Here is a 16,601-nt window from a genome sequence, read left to right as displayed (position 1 = left end):
TTTCATTTGACTTATAAAAGTCAGCCATTTTTACAGGAAGAGAACGGGAGGATTTAGTACATTCTCTGCTTGTGTGCTGCATCTTAATTTTGATCTGGAAATTGTGAACTACATTTGTCTTTCTGGATTAGACACATATAATTGATTCAGGGTGCAATGAACACCGAAGTATTAGGTATTACTATAAAGTAGTGAGATTGTTTTCAGTCTTATGGTCCAGCGGCATGGCTAGCGACAGTTCATACTTTACATATGAAATGCTTATCATGTTGGTAGTTTTCTTTTGTAAAAGTAAGTTCATTTGATAAATGCAGAATACTATTAATACAGACTGTGAATGTATATTAAAAGTTGAAAAGTCCTGTTGAGAGTTTTTTAAAAATTAAAATGTACAATATGTTTATTATGTATTTTTAACTGTCCACCAGAGAAGAAAATAGCATAAGAGTACTTTATAAGGGCTTCCCTGGTGGCGCAGTGGTTAAGAATCTGCCTGCCAGTGCAGGGGACATGGGTTTGAGCCCTGGTCCGGGAAGATCCCACATGCCGTGGAATAACTAAGCCCATGCGCCACAACTACCGAGCTACTGAGCCTGCGCTCTAGAGCCCGCAAGCCACAACTACTGAGCCCCCGTGCCACAGCTACTGAAGCCCACGCGCCTAGAGCCGGTGCTCTGCAACGAGAAGCCACTGCAATGAGAAGACCTCGCATCGCAACAAAGAGTAGCCCCCACTCACCGGAACCAGAGAAGAGCCTGCACACAGCAACAAAGACCCAACGCAGCCAAAAATAAAATAGATAAAATAAATTTTAAAAAAAGTACTTTGTAAAAATTAAATTTGTTTCCATCACTGTAATCAGTAAAAAATAAATGTTGTGGATATATACATTCTATCCTACCTTGTGGATGTGAGAAATTTCTCAAAGTCATAAGGTTTTGGGAGGAGACTGCCTCTTTTAACTCATCTCCCTTCACATTCACATTTACTCAAAGGGAAGAGATGTGAGGATTTTTGTTGTTAAAATACTCCGCATTTCTAGGTTCCTAATGGCAGAATCCTTTTGGTGACTAATATCTACAGCCTTAAAAAACGTCTGTATACATCTTTGAGAATCTTTGCTAAGAAACCAAACGTGGAAACAGTTTACGCCTCAGACGTACTTATTAGTATTGTCTATAATAGAGAAAAATGGAATCCTCTAAATGTCCAGTTATAGGGAACAAGTTAATTATGATGTATTCATTAGGTCAAATAATATCCAGCCATGAACTTCTAAAAAGTTCATGCGGAGGTTAGAAATGACATAGAAGGATGCTTGCAATCTTTTAATGGAAAATGGAATATATTATGTATGCAGTATGATAACAGTTATGGAAAAAAAGACAAACCCAATCTATTCATAGGAGGAAGCATTGGATTATGGAAAAAAGAAAAGACAAACCCAGTATGTTCATAGGGTGTGGTAGTGGATTGATCTATATCATAACAATGGTTGCTTTGTATAATTGCACTCTTGATTTTACTTCTCTTTATATAGGTCTATACTGCTGTTTAAAAAGAAAGTAATTTCAGAATGGAGAGAGAGTACCCACTCACTGTCCTGTTCTGGCAAAGAACATTACTGGCCTCATTTTTGTTGTTTATTCTTTATTGCCATCCAGTTATTGTACATTGATAAAATAATAGGTTAACAAGTGGGATATCTAAATTATTTAAGAACCTGATACTGTAAGGAAAGGATATATATTTCCTCTACCAATATTAAAAGATATAGTACATAATAAGGTGGTTGGGACGATGAAATTTTGTCAAATTTATGAGGATACCAAGTCATATTATTGCTATTTTAGTTCTCAGATCTTATAGCAAAGTAGTAAAATATCCTCAAATACATTTCTTGCTTGTTTTTAAATACATTGATTTTTCTGTTTTAAATAAGTTTTTTGTTGTTGTTGTCTTAATTTTGTGTTTTAACTCTTGAACTCATAGGGATTTCCTGCAGAATTTGCCATGTACTTAAACTATTGCCGTGGGCTGCGCTTTGAGGAAGCCCCGGATTACATGTACCTGAGGCAGCTATTCCGCATTCTTTTCAGGTCAGTTTTTAAGACTATAAACTCCAGTGAGGGAAATTAGTTCAGTCTGCCCAACATATCTATTCTGACAAGTAACAAGTAAAAGTGGGTCTAACCAGTATGATGAAATGTTAAGAAACTGTGAGTTTGACATTTTTCCATTTCCAAATGTCCTTGAAATATTTTAGTTTGGGATGGAGAAACTTAAATCAAACTCAAAGTAGAATATAAGTTTTCCACAATAGTTACACAATTCACATTAGATACAAGTGACTGTTGGTGGCAGTTGGGACTCTCCAACTTGGTAGAGAACCCTGCTCAATACCAAAATGAATAGCAATTAAAATATCAGGCAATAATTGGAGTTTATGATATTGTGGAGGTAGGCCCAAACTCTAGGGTCCCTAGGTATACAACCCGTAATTGGTCTTGAACAAAAGGGAAAAATAAAGTACATGTGGCTCAAAATCTTAGTTGGAAGAGAAGAATTAGGGATAATCCTCTAATCCTAGAAAAGTCTTCCCAAGTCACCAGCATAGACATCGCCCTCTCAAAGTTACAGTCTCATGTCTACTCTGATTTGTCTTTAGGGGATACCTTCTGTTAAGAATATTCCCCCATAACTGACAGCTTGACTCAGTGTTTTTGTTGTTCATGCTGCTTTTTTTTGGCTGCACAGTGCCGCTTGTGGGATCTTAGTTCCCCGACCAGGGGTTGAACCCGCGCCCTCGGCAGTGAAAGCACGGAGTCCTAACCACTGGACTGCCAGAGAATTCCCTCATGGCTGCCTTTCATTCCCACTCCCCTGCTCATTTCAAGAAAGTTTAAAGGCAGCTTCTTTTTGAAAAGGGAGAGGATTTATTCTTGAATACAGCAGACCAAAGCGGTGGCATCATTTCCCCCCAATTGAGACATGTAAAAAGTGGAATTAACTGAACAGTAAGTCATCTGTAGGGAAAGAAATCTTGTAGAAGCTACAACACTTAAGAGAAGATACTCATTTCCTTAGAAAATGCTCTCACTGTCTTGAAAGTTCTGTGGAGTATTTAATTGGACCCTATTAATAATGGGTTAACCTATAATTTTATATTTTCCAGGACCCTGAATCACCAATATGACTACACATTTGATTGGACAATGTTAAAGCAGAAAGCAGCACAGCAGGCAGCCTCTTCAAGTGGGCAGGGTCAGCAGGCCCAAACCCCCACAGGCAAGCAAACTGACAAAACCAAGAGTAACATGAAAGGTTAGTAGCCAAGAACCAAGTGACGTTACAGGGAAAAAAAATTGAACACAAAATTGGGTAATTCATCCATTTCTAACAGTGTTAGATCGAGGAGGTGGTTTTAAAATACATAAAAATTTGGCTCTTTGTTTTTAAAAAAAGACGTCCTTGGAAAATTTGACTACTAACTTTAAACCCAAATGTCCTTATTCATATATATGTATATGTATTTGTATATACATATATGTGTGTATATTATTATCATTTCTCTTGGGATTTTGGGTCATTTTTAACAACTGCATCTTTTTTACTCATTCATTAACCCTTTCCAAAATAAACATTCGGTGTTGGGAATATGGTATAATCAATCAATCCAAAATCCTAGACCTAACACTTGTTGATTTTTAATAATGAATCTGGTTAGCCATGGTATTTTGACTTTCTTTCCAACTAACAGTGTTAAGAATTTTTCTGCATGTTAATGCTTTAGAATTAAAAATGGAAAATTGTGAACATGATCTAAGTTCAAGAGGTGAGTCTGGCATTGCCCTTGAAGTGTCTGTCTTCTCAGTTGCAGAGCACCTCATTTACTCTCTTAAATGCTCAAATAACTGAAAAGCTCGACACATCCTTCCTTATCACAAAAATAAATCTCTCTTTTAGTTGCTGCTTAGCTATATATGTTCTTAATTTCAAAATGATTTTTTTCTTAGGGCTTTACTTTTTTTTTTTTTATTTTACTTTTTTTTAATTGTACAAATATTCAGGGTCTAGGGGTCTACTGTAGAATTGAATTCTGCAGTTATTCCTCGCAAATTGGAAAGAAAAAAAAAAACTGGGGCAAATGCCACTGAGCTGTTAGTCTATTTCCTTTCTATATGTCTCTGGCACTCTTAGTGCTACTAAGGAGTAGAACTGTTAGGGCACAGTGCCATTTCTTATCACTGTTGCCATACAGTTCAACTCCTGTGTTTTATGTTTTTTGTCTGTTTTTCTTTTCCCCTTTCTGGGGCTTACCTCCTGATAACTGCCTACTTCCTGGAAGTGGTGGGCAGGTAAGGTTTGTTTTTTGGTTTCTAATTACATAATTTATGAATCACTGCTCTAATCTGAACTTGGTCTTCTTTGGTCCATATTTTTACTGTTGCAATTAAAAAATTTTGTAATTTAAAAGTAGGCTCTAATCTGAGGATACTTTTCAAGTAGTATAGTTAACTGATGTCATCCTCCTCCCAGCAGCTCATCTATTAGGAATGAAGTTGAGGTACTTCGTTTCCACGTTTCTGGGAAGGATCCACAGTTGGAGGTTTAATGTAGTGGGAGTTCTTAGTTGAGGAAGTTTGAACTCAAGATAACAAACACTAATGCTTGCCCAGTGCTCTACCTCTGCATCATAGTTGGAATTTAATTGTCACTTTTGAATCATTTTAATCATTATATAACTAATCATATTGTCAACAGGTTCTTAATGAGGTAGGTGGCTAGTATTGCTGAGAAGTGGTCCTGCCATTTAGGTAAGACCACATAGACTCCGTAAACTGAGGACCTGACACCTACAGTGTATTTGCTTTTTCTCACAAAATGAAACCAGTTTTTGACTAAAGCTAGCCCAGATAATAGGATTATTACAAGTTGCAGTTTCTAGAACGAAAATTAGGTTGAAATCTCATCTGACCTAGAACATTGCACTTCAGGCATTCAGCCGCCTTCAGAAAGAATTACCTTATTTTGAGCTGGTTTCCTTGTTAGTTTACTGTGTGTCTCTTACTCAATAAACAAGCAAAATTTTTGTCCTGCCTTATCTAGGTCTTAAAGATGAGAAGTTGGATCCACTGAGTTAGTATGTTTCATTGGAAAAAATTGTAATTAAACTTAAGTTTAATCCTTCTTTTGTATTGTATTTTTCATAAAAGCAACTTAAAATCTTATAAAAATTTCATAGCATTATTAGACACTGGGGTTATACAAATATCACACAGACATGGACTTGTAAAATCTTGAAAATTTGGACTTTTCATAAAACCCACCACATATCACTGACTGCTTTCAGAAATGCATTTCCAGGCAGTATGTTTTGACTCTAAGCAAAATATTGCTTGCAATTAAAACATGCCACTCCACAGAATACAAAGAACAAAATTCTTTTTAATCTTTGACTCGTTTTATTTTGGATATAAAACTTAGTGCCCTAAACAAATCTTACACAAAACTACCCCATATAACTGTGCTATGCTATGAAAAGCATAGCACAGTTGAGGGTGGTATGAAATAAGTATGGGGAGTCTATTTCCCCTAACTAACCTCTACCCCAACCCCATTATCTGGGTCATCCAGTAAGAAATCTCCTGTGAAGCTTGGAGTTTGAAAATAACTGCTCTAGCTTTACTTACTCCTGATTCCAATCTCTAAGTAATAAGGGTGTTTGAAAGCATATTCTCTTAGGATTCCCTACAGTAAGCTTTTATTCAAGGAAGAGCTCAGTGATTCATTGATATCAAGAAATCTTTTCCGTGGTGATGAAAAAAAATCGTATTATATTTTTCTAGTTAAAATTTTAGATGTGCTTTTTAAATATATCATTTGTTATTCACGAGTTACCCTTTCAGGGGTTTCCACATCAGAGGATTCAGTATCTTAAATGGATCTTCAGCAAGTGAATCTCTATATTGCGGGCACATACATTCCTGGGAAAAAAAATCCCCCAAATGGTAGCTTTTACTAATACGTTTTCTGTGATAATTTTGGAAAAATCTTTATCTGATGTTTCTTCCATTGAAAGCTATAAGTTGTTTTAGCAGTTTACTAAGAATGTGCAAAGACTTTAAAGTCTGACTCATTCAGCTAAGGTGGACTTATATGTAATAGACTTCTGTTTACTTTTCTAAAGAAAAGATCTTTTGAAATATTCCATTTTGAAGGCCATCAAAAGACTACAAGGCGTCTCCCCTAATGCTCACTATGATCTGTACTGTTTTTAAGTGCTCAGGTACCACAAGACTACAGTTATTGTTTTTATACACATTAAAGAGGAAAACAAAAGATAATACATCTGATACACTTCCAAATTCATTTTCACTCCCTTCAACTATATTTGATTATAAGGAAAGTACTTTTCAAGACATTTAAGAAGTAAAGGAAAAAGAAATATTTTTAGGACATTCAGAATTCACTTAACCATTTCTTTAGTTGAGGGCAGAGATGGGGAGAATTGCAGAAGGTAGTGAAGCCAAAGGTGTATCCTCTCCTAATTCTACTATTCTCATCATCATAACCCATCTGTTCACTATTCCAGTCATTGCTACTAAGCATAGTTTTATCATAGTATACATGAATGTCAAATTGTTGGCGTTCAATAGATTAGAAATATTTTTCCCGTTACATTATCCTACATGTTCATGGTCTTCCTTGATTTACCTTCCAGTATTTACTGGGCTTCACTTACCATTTATGTCTAGCTTAACTTTTTCTGACTTCACCAATTGCTGCTAGGAACGTGGCTGGTCATTCAGCAACGTAAACCATATCACAGGGGAAGACCTTGAAATATCTGGAGAGACTGCTCTGCTCCAAATACTCTCAATCCAAAGAGGTTCCGGGGAGCTGCATCTGTTTGCTGAAATTTTTGTCAGCTTTTTTTCACTGTGGACAATAAAGCTGGAGAGAAAAGAACCAAATAACCCAACAGGAAGTAAAGATGAGTGCTTAAGAGTTGACTTGAAGTGATCTGAAGCCCACCTCTCGAAGGCTTGCTGGAACTATCAAACTTTTCAACTTGTCAGATTGAAAACAACTGTCAGAAGACCTAGAAGAGTACAGTGTTGCTGTGACTCAGTGGTGTATAATGCAGACCATCTACCAGCTGGGGAAGGAAGCAGTTGTAACAGGTATTTTAAAATTCAGCATCCTTAGAAATCTGTAGCAGAATTAATTCTGTAAAAGAGAAGACAAAAGAAATCAGGTCATCAGTCTTTTTTTTAACGCAGCTTAGGAATGATGTGTACCTGCTATACTTAAGTTGTCATTTATCTTATTTGTAGTGATAAAAATCTATTTCCTTTATCTTTCCCAACTAAATACTTTTTTAGTTTCTGTGGAAAAAGAAGAGTTATTTTAGTTCTTGTTTTTTCCTTCAACTTTTATACTGTCAGTCTGATTCAGAATTCTCCAAACTTGATTCTGATTCTATACAACCAGAAAAACCACACAAGCATATTATAAGAAAAGTTAGTTAATATAAATGGCTTTGCGTAGTGAATGTAAATATTATAGTCAAAATTAATTTTTAAAAGTTACGTCTTACACTGTGAAAGGACTCTAAATTTTAAAAGCTCATCGCAAACTTCCTAGCCTTACTGTTACATAAATATATCTTTGAACTAGTTTGTGGTTCTGTTGAAAAACAAAATCAAGTTAATCTGAAGTTAATTTACAAATAGGAGCGGATACATACTTTCCAGATTTCAGAGTGAGGGATAGAATCTCCTGGTTAGTTGTATAAAAATAAACATTCTTTCTCCTTTTGCAGATTTGTAAAGAAAACTTAAATGTATCTATTAAGTCCTGAATTTGTCACATTAATTCTCCAACCCTATTTTAACTCCTCCCTCTCCCCCCCCTCTTTTTTAGGAACAAAGGGATTCATTCCTTCATTCCTTATTTTAACTGTTGCAGTGAAGATGGGTTTTTGGACTTTAGAAACCAGGAGATACCACCTAAACTACAAGACAAACCAAGGACTAATTGCACACTGAGGAAAAGAATACCTAGTACTTGAAGATTGAATCTTGAATACCTGCTGAATGCTCCTATTGAGATTTTTCCTAAACAAGCATCTGTAACATTTTAGGACAATTCACCGGAGAAACATTGATCCCTGGGTGGAATATCCTACCATTGACCAGTCTGAAGAGTTAAATCTGGATTTGACTGCTCTATTCTACCAGGAATATTGTTAGGCTAGCCTTTAACCAGCCCCTAAACAATTGTAATCATTAATTGACCCAGCAGTTCTTCAAATATCAGATTAAAAGATGAACAGATGCAATTCTTATCCCTATTAAAGACACAAGAGTTTTCTAATATTTTGACTGACAATGTAACTTATGTTTTCTTTTTAGTTTGTTAGTGACAGTGGTTTTCATTTTAATGCTGTTTGGATATTCAACGTAGTACAGGTTTCCCTGTCTGAAAGTAGGGCATTCAAAACCTTTCCTAAGCTAAAATGGCATAAAGCAAAGAAGCAGTTACCTTAGGATACATGTTGCTGAAAAATTGAGATAATGCATAGATGCTAGCAGACACAGTTCAAAGCTGTGGCGGCTGAGGCTGATGGTAGTTCCCAGGGAAAGAACTTGGCGGTGCCTTTATCCTCAGGAGTGCCGTTATCACTACTCAGGGTGCATGCTGCCTCTAGGTTTGCTGTGAAACGCTGAATGCTATTTTTGCTTTTTGCCTTTTTTCGTAAAAGCAAAAAATCTTTGGTTAATGAAAACAGGTACTAATGTAGGCCTTTCATATAATGTGAAGTGGCATAAAGCGAACTTTTCGAAAAGTAGGGGGATACCAGTAATTATTCAGTATCGTGTAATTGTGTAAAAAAGCTACAGTATAAGAAAACCCAACAATTTTAGTGGTTGTGAAAACATTTTTATTGTATTTAATGATAATTGCAGGACTTGAAACCAGATTCTCCTCAGGATAAGGGTCATTGCTATTTAGCTAATCCATAGTTTTAATTTGCTTTAAAATATTCTGTATTTTAACATTGGAACTAAGTTACAGTATATGGTCAGATTTTTAAAAATTTAATTCAGGTTTGATTTGACAGCCTTTTCTTTTTGTGGTTTTACATTGCGAATCCTATTTAATAACATGCATCAGAAACGTAGTATTCCTGTGGCAAAGTACATTTTCAGAAAGTTTCATTATCTTTCACTTTTGGCATTTGCTTTATGAACTTAGTGCTAGGACAGGCAGCAAAAGCCTGTTTTGCACCTACTCTGTTGTTAAGGCACTGTGGAGAGACAGAGAAGTACAACACTCACATCTTTGTCTTCGGAGCTTGTCACAATATAGTTTTCAAATGAATGAAGATGACTTTCTGCCCTCAAATGAAAAAACAAAGGCATACATGCATGAAAAGTAAATTACAGAACTATTTCATGTATCCCACAAAGCCTGCTGGAGATGATCCTGCAAATGTTGAAGTACCAAAAAAGGAGCAGCTTATGATTGACAAAAACATGGTTTGTGCTGAGGGAAGTGAGTGATTAGAGTGAGCTAGAATGAGCTATATAGGTTGGCTATAAGAGGAGGGGTTGGACCAAGGGTCATTGATGACTTTAAAGGAGGCCTGTAGGTGAGAGGTGCTGATGGAATTTTCATGATGTTGAGACAGCATATTCCCTTTAGCTATAGATAAAGCTTGTAGGTATTAGAAATGGGTGTAATTCCTCTGGTTGCCTTCAGCTGTAGATAGAACATGCAGCTATTATTACCTGAGCCTCCTATTCAAACCTGCCTTTATGTGGAAGCCCTGAAGTCTGATTTTTGGAGGAGGAGAAGTGTATTTACAGGGTGGGGAGGCTTGAAAGTAAAGCCAGAAAGCCTCACTCATTTACATTTTCAAATCAGTGGTAAAAAACTAGTCTTTTTAATGTAACTGATAGACGTAAAGAATTTTTATAGGTCTAAGGTTTCTGTATAAAAATCATATACTTACCAGGTTTGTGTTCAGTGGAATAACTCAGATAATTATGCCTTGAATACATTTATTATTAAAGCCTTTTGTTCCTCATTTGTGTCAGAAATAATGTACAGAAAAGTTCCTGCTCACAGTATGATTCAAACTACTTTCTAGTTGATAAAGCAATCTTATTTTTTATTTATTTGACTAATAAACACATAATGTATTCTAGGTACTAGAAATACAGAAGTAAACAAAAACAGGCTTATTGGAATTACCACTAATTCTCTTGAGAACTGTATGCTGGACCGGAAAGCTTTAATTCACTGTATACCACTCCTGCCTAGAGGCATCCAGTACAGAAGTTTCCTGGTTTTTTTTATTTTAAACGATCACCTGACCTAGTGATTTTCAAATAGATGAAAATAACATATGAGTTACCATTCTAAACTAATTATTTCCCTACTTTGGGTGTGGTTAAGAAAATTTTTTTAACTTGGAGTTTAACATTCTTTTTTTCTGTTTTGATTTTTTTTTAATAGGTTTCTAAGCATGAATCAAGGAACAGAAGAAGCAGAGCAGATGATCGGAGCAGCATTTGTTTCTCCCCAAATCTAGAAATTTTAGTTCATTATGTACACTAGCCAGTGGTTGTGGACAACCATTTACTTGGTGTAAAGAACTTAATTTCAGTATAAACTGGCTCTGGGCAGCACTGGTGATGCTGTGTCCTGAGTTGTAGCCGCTGTAATTGTGAATATTAACTGAGATAGTGAAACATGGTGTCCAGTTTTCTATTGCATTTTTTCAAGTGGAAAAGTTAACTAAATGGTTGACACACAAATTGGTGGAGAAATTGTGCATATGCCAATTTTTTGTTAAGATCTTTTATTTTGAACTATACTGCTTTGAGATCTCATTTCAGAAGAACGGCATGAACAGTCTTCAGCCACAGTTGTGATGGTTGTAAATGCTCACAATTGTGCATTCTTAGGGTTTATCCATCCCTGGGGTTTGCAAGTTGTTCACTTAAAACATTCTTAAAATGGTTGGCTTCTTGTTTGCAAGCCAGCTGATAAGGTAGCAACCAAAGATTCCAGTGTTTGAGCATATGAAAGACTCTGCCTGCTTAACTGTGCTAGAAATAACAGCATCTAAAGTGAAGACTTAAGAAAAACTTAGTGACTACTAGATTATCCTTAGGACTCTGCATTAACTCTATAATGTTCTTGGTATTAAAAAAACAAGAAAAAAGCATATTTGTCACAGAAATTTAGTTAACATCTTAAACTGAACATGTATGTATGTTGCTTAGATAAATGTAATCACTGTAAACATCTATATGATCTGGGATTTTGTTTTATTTTGAAATGGGAGCTTTTTTGTTTACAAGTTCATTAAAAACTATAAACTGTTTCTGTAAGGAAATGAGATTTTTTAAAACAAAAAAAAATGCCTTGCTGACTCACTACGAAATCAAAATCTCCCCAATTTTTTAATAGACTACTTCAAGCCATTTGTTACGTAATATTCCTTTGCGAATCATTTTAGATTTAGTGTCATGACTTTTTCTCAAATTTTTTATTTAAAAATATTTTTTTTCCCTGAAGCGGAAAGGCATTCTTTCATTTTTCTTTTTTTTTATGACTTGTAGGCACAATACCTAGTGCTGCAGCTGCAACTGCCAGGACTTGGTATTGTAACTTTTGCAGCCTCAGACTAACACCTGGACTGATTTGAATAAGAATGAAAGCGTTAAAGGGTTTAACTACAAAATGAAACTATTGTTTAAATTCCTTGTTGATTGGCTCTAAGCAGATTGACTCCTAACCTTGGAGAGCATCATACCCTGTGAGGTCCTTGTGACTGCTGACCCTCCCTATCCCCCACCCATTTCTATAAATTACCTGCAGTTCATCTCTCAGTCTTATGTGTGGCTCTTTTCTTTTTCTGACCCAAGAGAAAGAAAAGCTTAATAACTAATTCTTTAGTGTAATTTATTCATTTATAGCACATCAGGATAAGTTAAAAGAACTTTTGTCTAAAAATGCTGCCAGGCGCCTATTTGTGTAAATGTAGGTATTTTGTAAAATAACCTTGAAATTGTAAATTGACATGTGTTTGGTCAGATTGTGTCAGGTTTGTTTTCTTCCTTTTTTTTTTCTTTTTTTTTCTTTTCATTTGAAAACTATGTTAGCAATAATTAATTCAATGATGACCACATTTTGCCATTAAAAGATATATTAGCACCATCATACTGCAGAAATCTTAATGAGTATGAACTTTGGGGTAGGCAGCTTCTTTGTTTCCTTCTATCCACCCGTGTTGGTTAAGGTATTTGTTTCTTGACTAATAAACCCTTTGATACTTTTAGCCAGAAATCAGTCTCATAAAGCTATTTTTGAGTATAGTTTGTGTAAAATAAAAACGTTTAGCTTTGGTAATAACTTTTCCAAGCTGAACTCCCTCTAGCAAGATATTTTTCAGTGCTTTTATTTACTATGCACTTAGACTATGCACTTTTTCTGAAATATTTTTGTAACACTTTTTTGTATTTTTGCCATTTGAAAAGGTTGTGGTGTAGTTGGTCTGTAATTAAGTTGCAGATTTAAAACTGCTGTTAGCTTTGTAAATCAAAATATAGGTGTTTTTGTCCTGGTATATTGTCATTCCATCTACAGCTGGAGCTGGAATACCATTGATCTTCTAGCTACCATTCATTTTCTTCACAGTTCACAAAAGAAGAATGTGAAATTCAGTGAATGCTGTTACTAATCCTGTCGGGAGATGAATCTCATTTCACCAAAATTAAATTATGTTTTTCCACTAAAATGATGATACAAGTTGAAGACACATCACTCTGAAATTGGAAGACCTCACCACTTAAGGCTCCGCAGTGGCTTACTCAGCTGAACTCTAGGTTACTACTCTTTACTTTGTTCACCCATTGGGGGGTGCAGTTTTTTAAATGTTGGGAGATGGCCATTCTAACTACTGTTGAATGTCTCTGTTTTGGGAAGGTATAACAAGAAAATAAAAAAGAATATATATGAAGGGAGAGACTGGTTATCTCCTCCCATACGGTTGTGCTCATGCTCCTATGGCCTGCAAGTGGAATTTTGGAGGGTTGCTTTTACTATTATTTTCTATCAACAAATATTAAGAGATTTTTCCTATTTCTACTAGTCCTTGCAATGTTTTGAGCAGATTATACTTTAATAATTATAAATTTAATTCCATTATAATAAAAATACCAAACAAAAGGATTTTAGAATCCAAGCCACTGAGCTAGTTTTCTCTTAACATTTGCTGAAATATTGAGATTATGTTCTTGTAACTTGACTAGAGTGAACCATGGGAAGGGGTGGCCTAGATGTTTTCAGCTTAGCTCCTAAAAATTCGCCAGTAGTTTGTGAGATGAGATAGTTGACTCTTTCTGAGCCAGACTGATAGCAGTATTTTAGGTTTTCTCTTTGTCAGTTTTCAAGACAATGATAACCGTGTGACCAACATGTAAGTAGGTCTGTGAGCTATAGTAAAATGTTACAAACATAAAAATTTTAGGTATCTCAGATGTGCTGTTCCTTTTGAAGTGAGACTATACTATAATCACGTGATGGTTGCTCACAACATTTGGGGGATCCCCCCAAAAAAACTTCCACTCTTCTCTGGAATACATTTATTGACAAACTTTTAGTGCACTTCTCATCTTTCAAACAGCCTAAGATGGCGATGAATTGAGTGTACTTGATCTAGTCAGGCTATGCATTTTGTATTTAATCATCAAATAGTATATTGTTGAAGTAAAATGATTTATATTCTGAAATGACGTGTTAGGCCAGTTTTGAGGACATATGCAAATGGTACAGTGGAAATGTTGAGCAATATCAGAGCTGTTAGAGAAGCTAGCTGTCCCAAGACACATTTTAAGTTGGTCAAATTCACTGTGTCTGTTGCTTGGGGCTGTGGACCCACGGTGGCTGGAGTTCTACAATGAGAACAAAGGTGCAGCAAGTTTGAGAGACCTGGGAATTCACACTTAATTCTGTTGTTTGGTCTCTGCTCCTTTTCAGCCAGGTGGGGCAAATTGGTTCATTATACCTTTTACTTTTACCAAACCAGATCCCTTAAAGAGGTTTTTCAAGAAACTCCTACTGTGTTGTTGCCTTTCATGTACATCTATCTGGATTGAAATTTTGAAGAAATGTTTGTAATATTAATGATTGTTTTTAGTATTGGGAGCAATGTTGAGATATTTGGTGTCAGTACCACCCAGGACCTGAGAGTCAAAGCACCTAACTCATTAGATGACTTCTACATGAGTAGAAGAGTAAAATGGAGGTGGAGAAAGTCTTAAAGAGACCAATAGATCCATGTCGTTCATCATGAGGAGGCTAGCCAGAGCAATATAAATCATAGTTATTCGTCTGATAGTTAAATTAAGGATTTTTATCTGGCCATTTATCATTCCAATCATGTACATTTTTCATAGGTAAATATTTGTAAGAAGAGCTTGAAGAAATGATTTTAGCTGTTTTCCATCACAGTGCACCTTCCAGTTTGACTTTAGGATGTCAGAAACTGCACCAGCTGCAGAATTCAAAGGTGACCAAGATAATTCCATTTTAACAACTCACGGTGTAGTAGAGGAGATAGCAATTTTGTGCCCCTAAGTTACCATTACTAAAAAGTGAGCATTTGGATGCCGTGGGAGCACTTAGCAGGGACATCTAACTCTTGGTGGTGTTTAAGGCTTTTGGAAGAGTAGGCTGGAAGTCCAAGCGAGTGTGGGAGCAGATTCATTAGATGGGGAGCAGCAAATGAAAGATGTGAAATACAGATAGGTGTGGCAGGTAGAGAATAAAATACAGAGCCATTTAAAGAATGGACAATATTGAAAATGCCCTTTGGAAGGACCACAAAGTATTGATTGAGGGATAAATTGGAGGTTGGGAACCCATTTAAGTTGTTGTAAGAGACCAGGATCATTCCAAAAAAGGAAAAGCATTGTGGAATACCTGTCACTGAGTAGGAAACTAACCTATCCAGAGAGTCCAAGCAAAGAGAATATAGCAAGGGAGGATTAGATCATTCATTGGGACTGAAAGGAGGACAGAGGTTGAACTCCCATTGTTCTGAGAAAATCATGAGAAGTGCTATAAAATCATGAGAAATGCTGAAGCGCATCATACTTGCTGAAAGTAGTAAGAATCGTGGTTGTATTTTAGAGGAATTTGTATGGTTCAGTTCTCCAACATGGTGACTATTTCATTTGGAGGAAGTGGAAAGAGGTCATTCCATTTTAAGATGAAATTTAGCAGTTCTATGAGTTGCTAACCTTCAAAAACCACTCTATTTGCCTTTAGCAAAATTCAGGTGTTTCATATCTACATTTCTTTGATGCCATTAAAAATGTTAACACAGATTGCTTTAACTTTATACTCAGGAGTTAAGATAAAAACATTTTCTTTTCATTGATGAAATAAATTGCCCATTTATCTACTAAATAAATAATATAGTCATTGTTCAAACCAGCAAGACAAGCAAGAGCTTAATACTAGGTCATCTTAGTGAACTACATCAAGACCTTGTGTTTTATATAGTCCTTTAGTTGACAAGGTGCTTTTTAAGCTTTTTCATTTTGTAATTTATCTTGATATTATTTAAAACAAAATTACAAGAATAGTACAGTGATCCCCTTATGCTCTTGACACAGATTCAACAGTTGTTAACATTTTGCACCATTTACTCTACTGTTTGTACATTTGCTCTTTAAACATACACTTAGCCATTTGAGAGTGGGTGGCAGAATCATGACCCTGTACACTTAAGTGTAATTTCCTAAGAGCTAAGGCGTTATTACATTAACCATGGTGCGATTATCAAAATCAGAAGTTTTTAATATTGACCCAACTTTCTAGTCCAGTCTATTCAGTTTCATCAATTACCCCAGTGTCTTTCATAACTTTTTTTTTTTTTTCGAGTTCTGTCACAGATCCAACAAAAGGATCATTTCTTGTGCTTTGGTTGTTTGTGTAGCGTCTTTTAATTGGGGACAGTTCCTCACCCTTTGTCTTTCATGAGTTTAGTATTTGTGTGTATGTAATAATGTTTCATTTACTTCCTAGCTGTGTTCACTGAAGGCCTAGAATCCATGATATTACAGTAGCAATGAGCACACCTAACACCTAGATCTTGATTCCTAAATACTAAAAGAAACCATGGCTCCTTGGAGAAATGTTTGACTTCAGGGCTGGAACAGAGAAAGTACAAGATGAACCTGGAACATTCTTTTGTGGCAGAAAGAAAGGAAATCTCAAAAAGTGATGGGTACGTTGTTGCAAGGACACAGGAGTCACTTGAAGGGTTCTTACTGGCCAAATCTGTCAATTACATTAGCAAAATAATGATAGCAACTTACTGAATAAGAACACATGATTTACATATTGATATAAAAAGTGAAAAGGGGAAGTAGAAAGCTAATAAAGGTGAAAGTAATGCGTTAGAAAAGTCATTTAGCGAAAAGTAGCAAGCGCAGGTTTGACGAGTAGAATGTTCACATTGTCTTAAAAGTGTCTCCCTACCTACTGAGTGCTTGAACACTTAGAAAATA

General features: G+C 35.8%; 1 protein-coding gene across 11 annotated transcripts in view; it reads left to right on the top strand.

Moving 5' to 3' along the window:
- The window catches only part of CSNK1A1 (casein kinase 1 alpha 1), a 51,322-nt gene extending 36,473 nt beyond the window's left edge, over positions 1–14,849 (top strand). For 2 of the 11 annotated variants that reach the window (XR_005019229.1, XR_005019231.1), the window contains 4 exons: positions 1,993–2,099; positions 3,176–3,324; positions 6,793–7,187; positions 7,930–8,384. Coding sequence is in view for 8 of the 11 variants with exons in the window: in XM_036846189.1 (XP_036702084.1) it covers positions 1,993–2,099; positions 3,176–3,324; positions 6,793–6,845 (309 nt within the window). In the remaining 3 variants the exon portion in view is untranslated. The other 9 variants (XM_036846190.1, XM_036846195.1, XM_036846193.1 and 6 more) reach the window with 7 other exon arrangements.
- The last annotated feature ends 1,752 nt before the right edge of the window (positions 14,850–16,601 follow it).

The sequence above is a fragment of the Balaenoptera musculus genome, chromosome 3 (assembly GCF_009873245.2).
Source record: "Balaenoptera musculus isolate JJ_BM4_2016_0621 chromosome 3, mBalMus1.pri.v3, whole genome shotgun sequence".
Lineage (NCBI taxonomy): Eukaryota > Metazoa > Chordata > Mammalia > Artiodactyla > Balaenopteridae > Balaenoptera > Balaenoptera musculus.
Note: the sequence above shows the minus strand (reverse complement) of the source record. Positions and strands in the feature narration are given on the sequence as shown.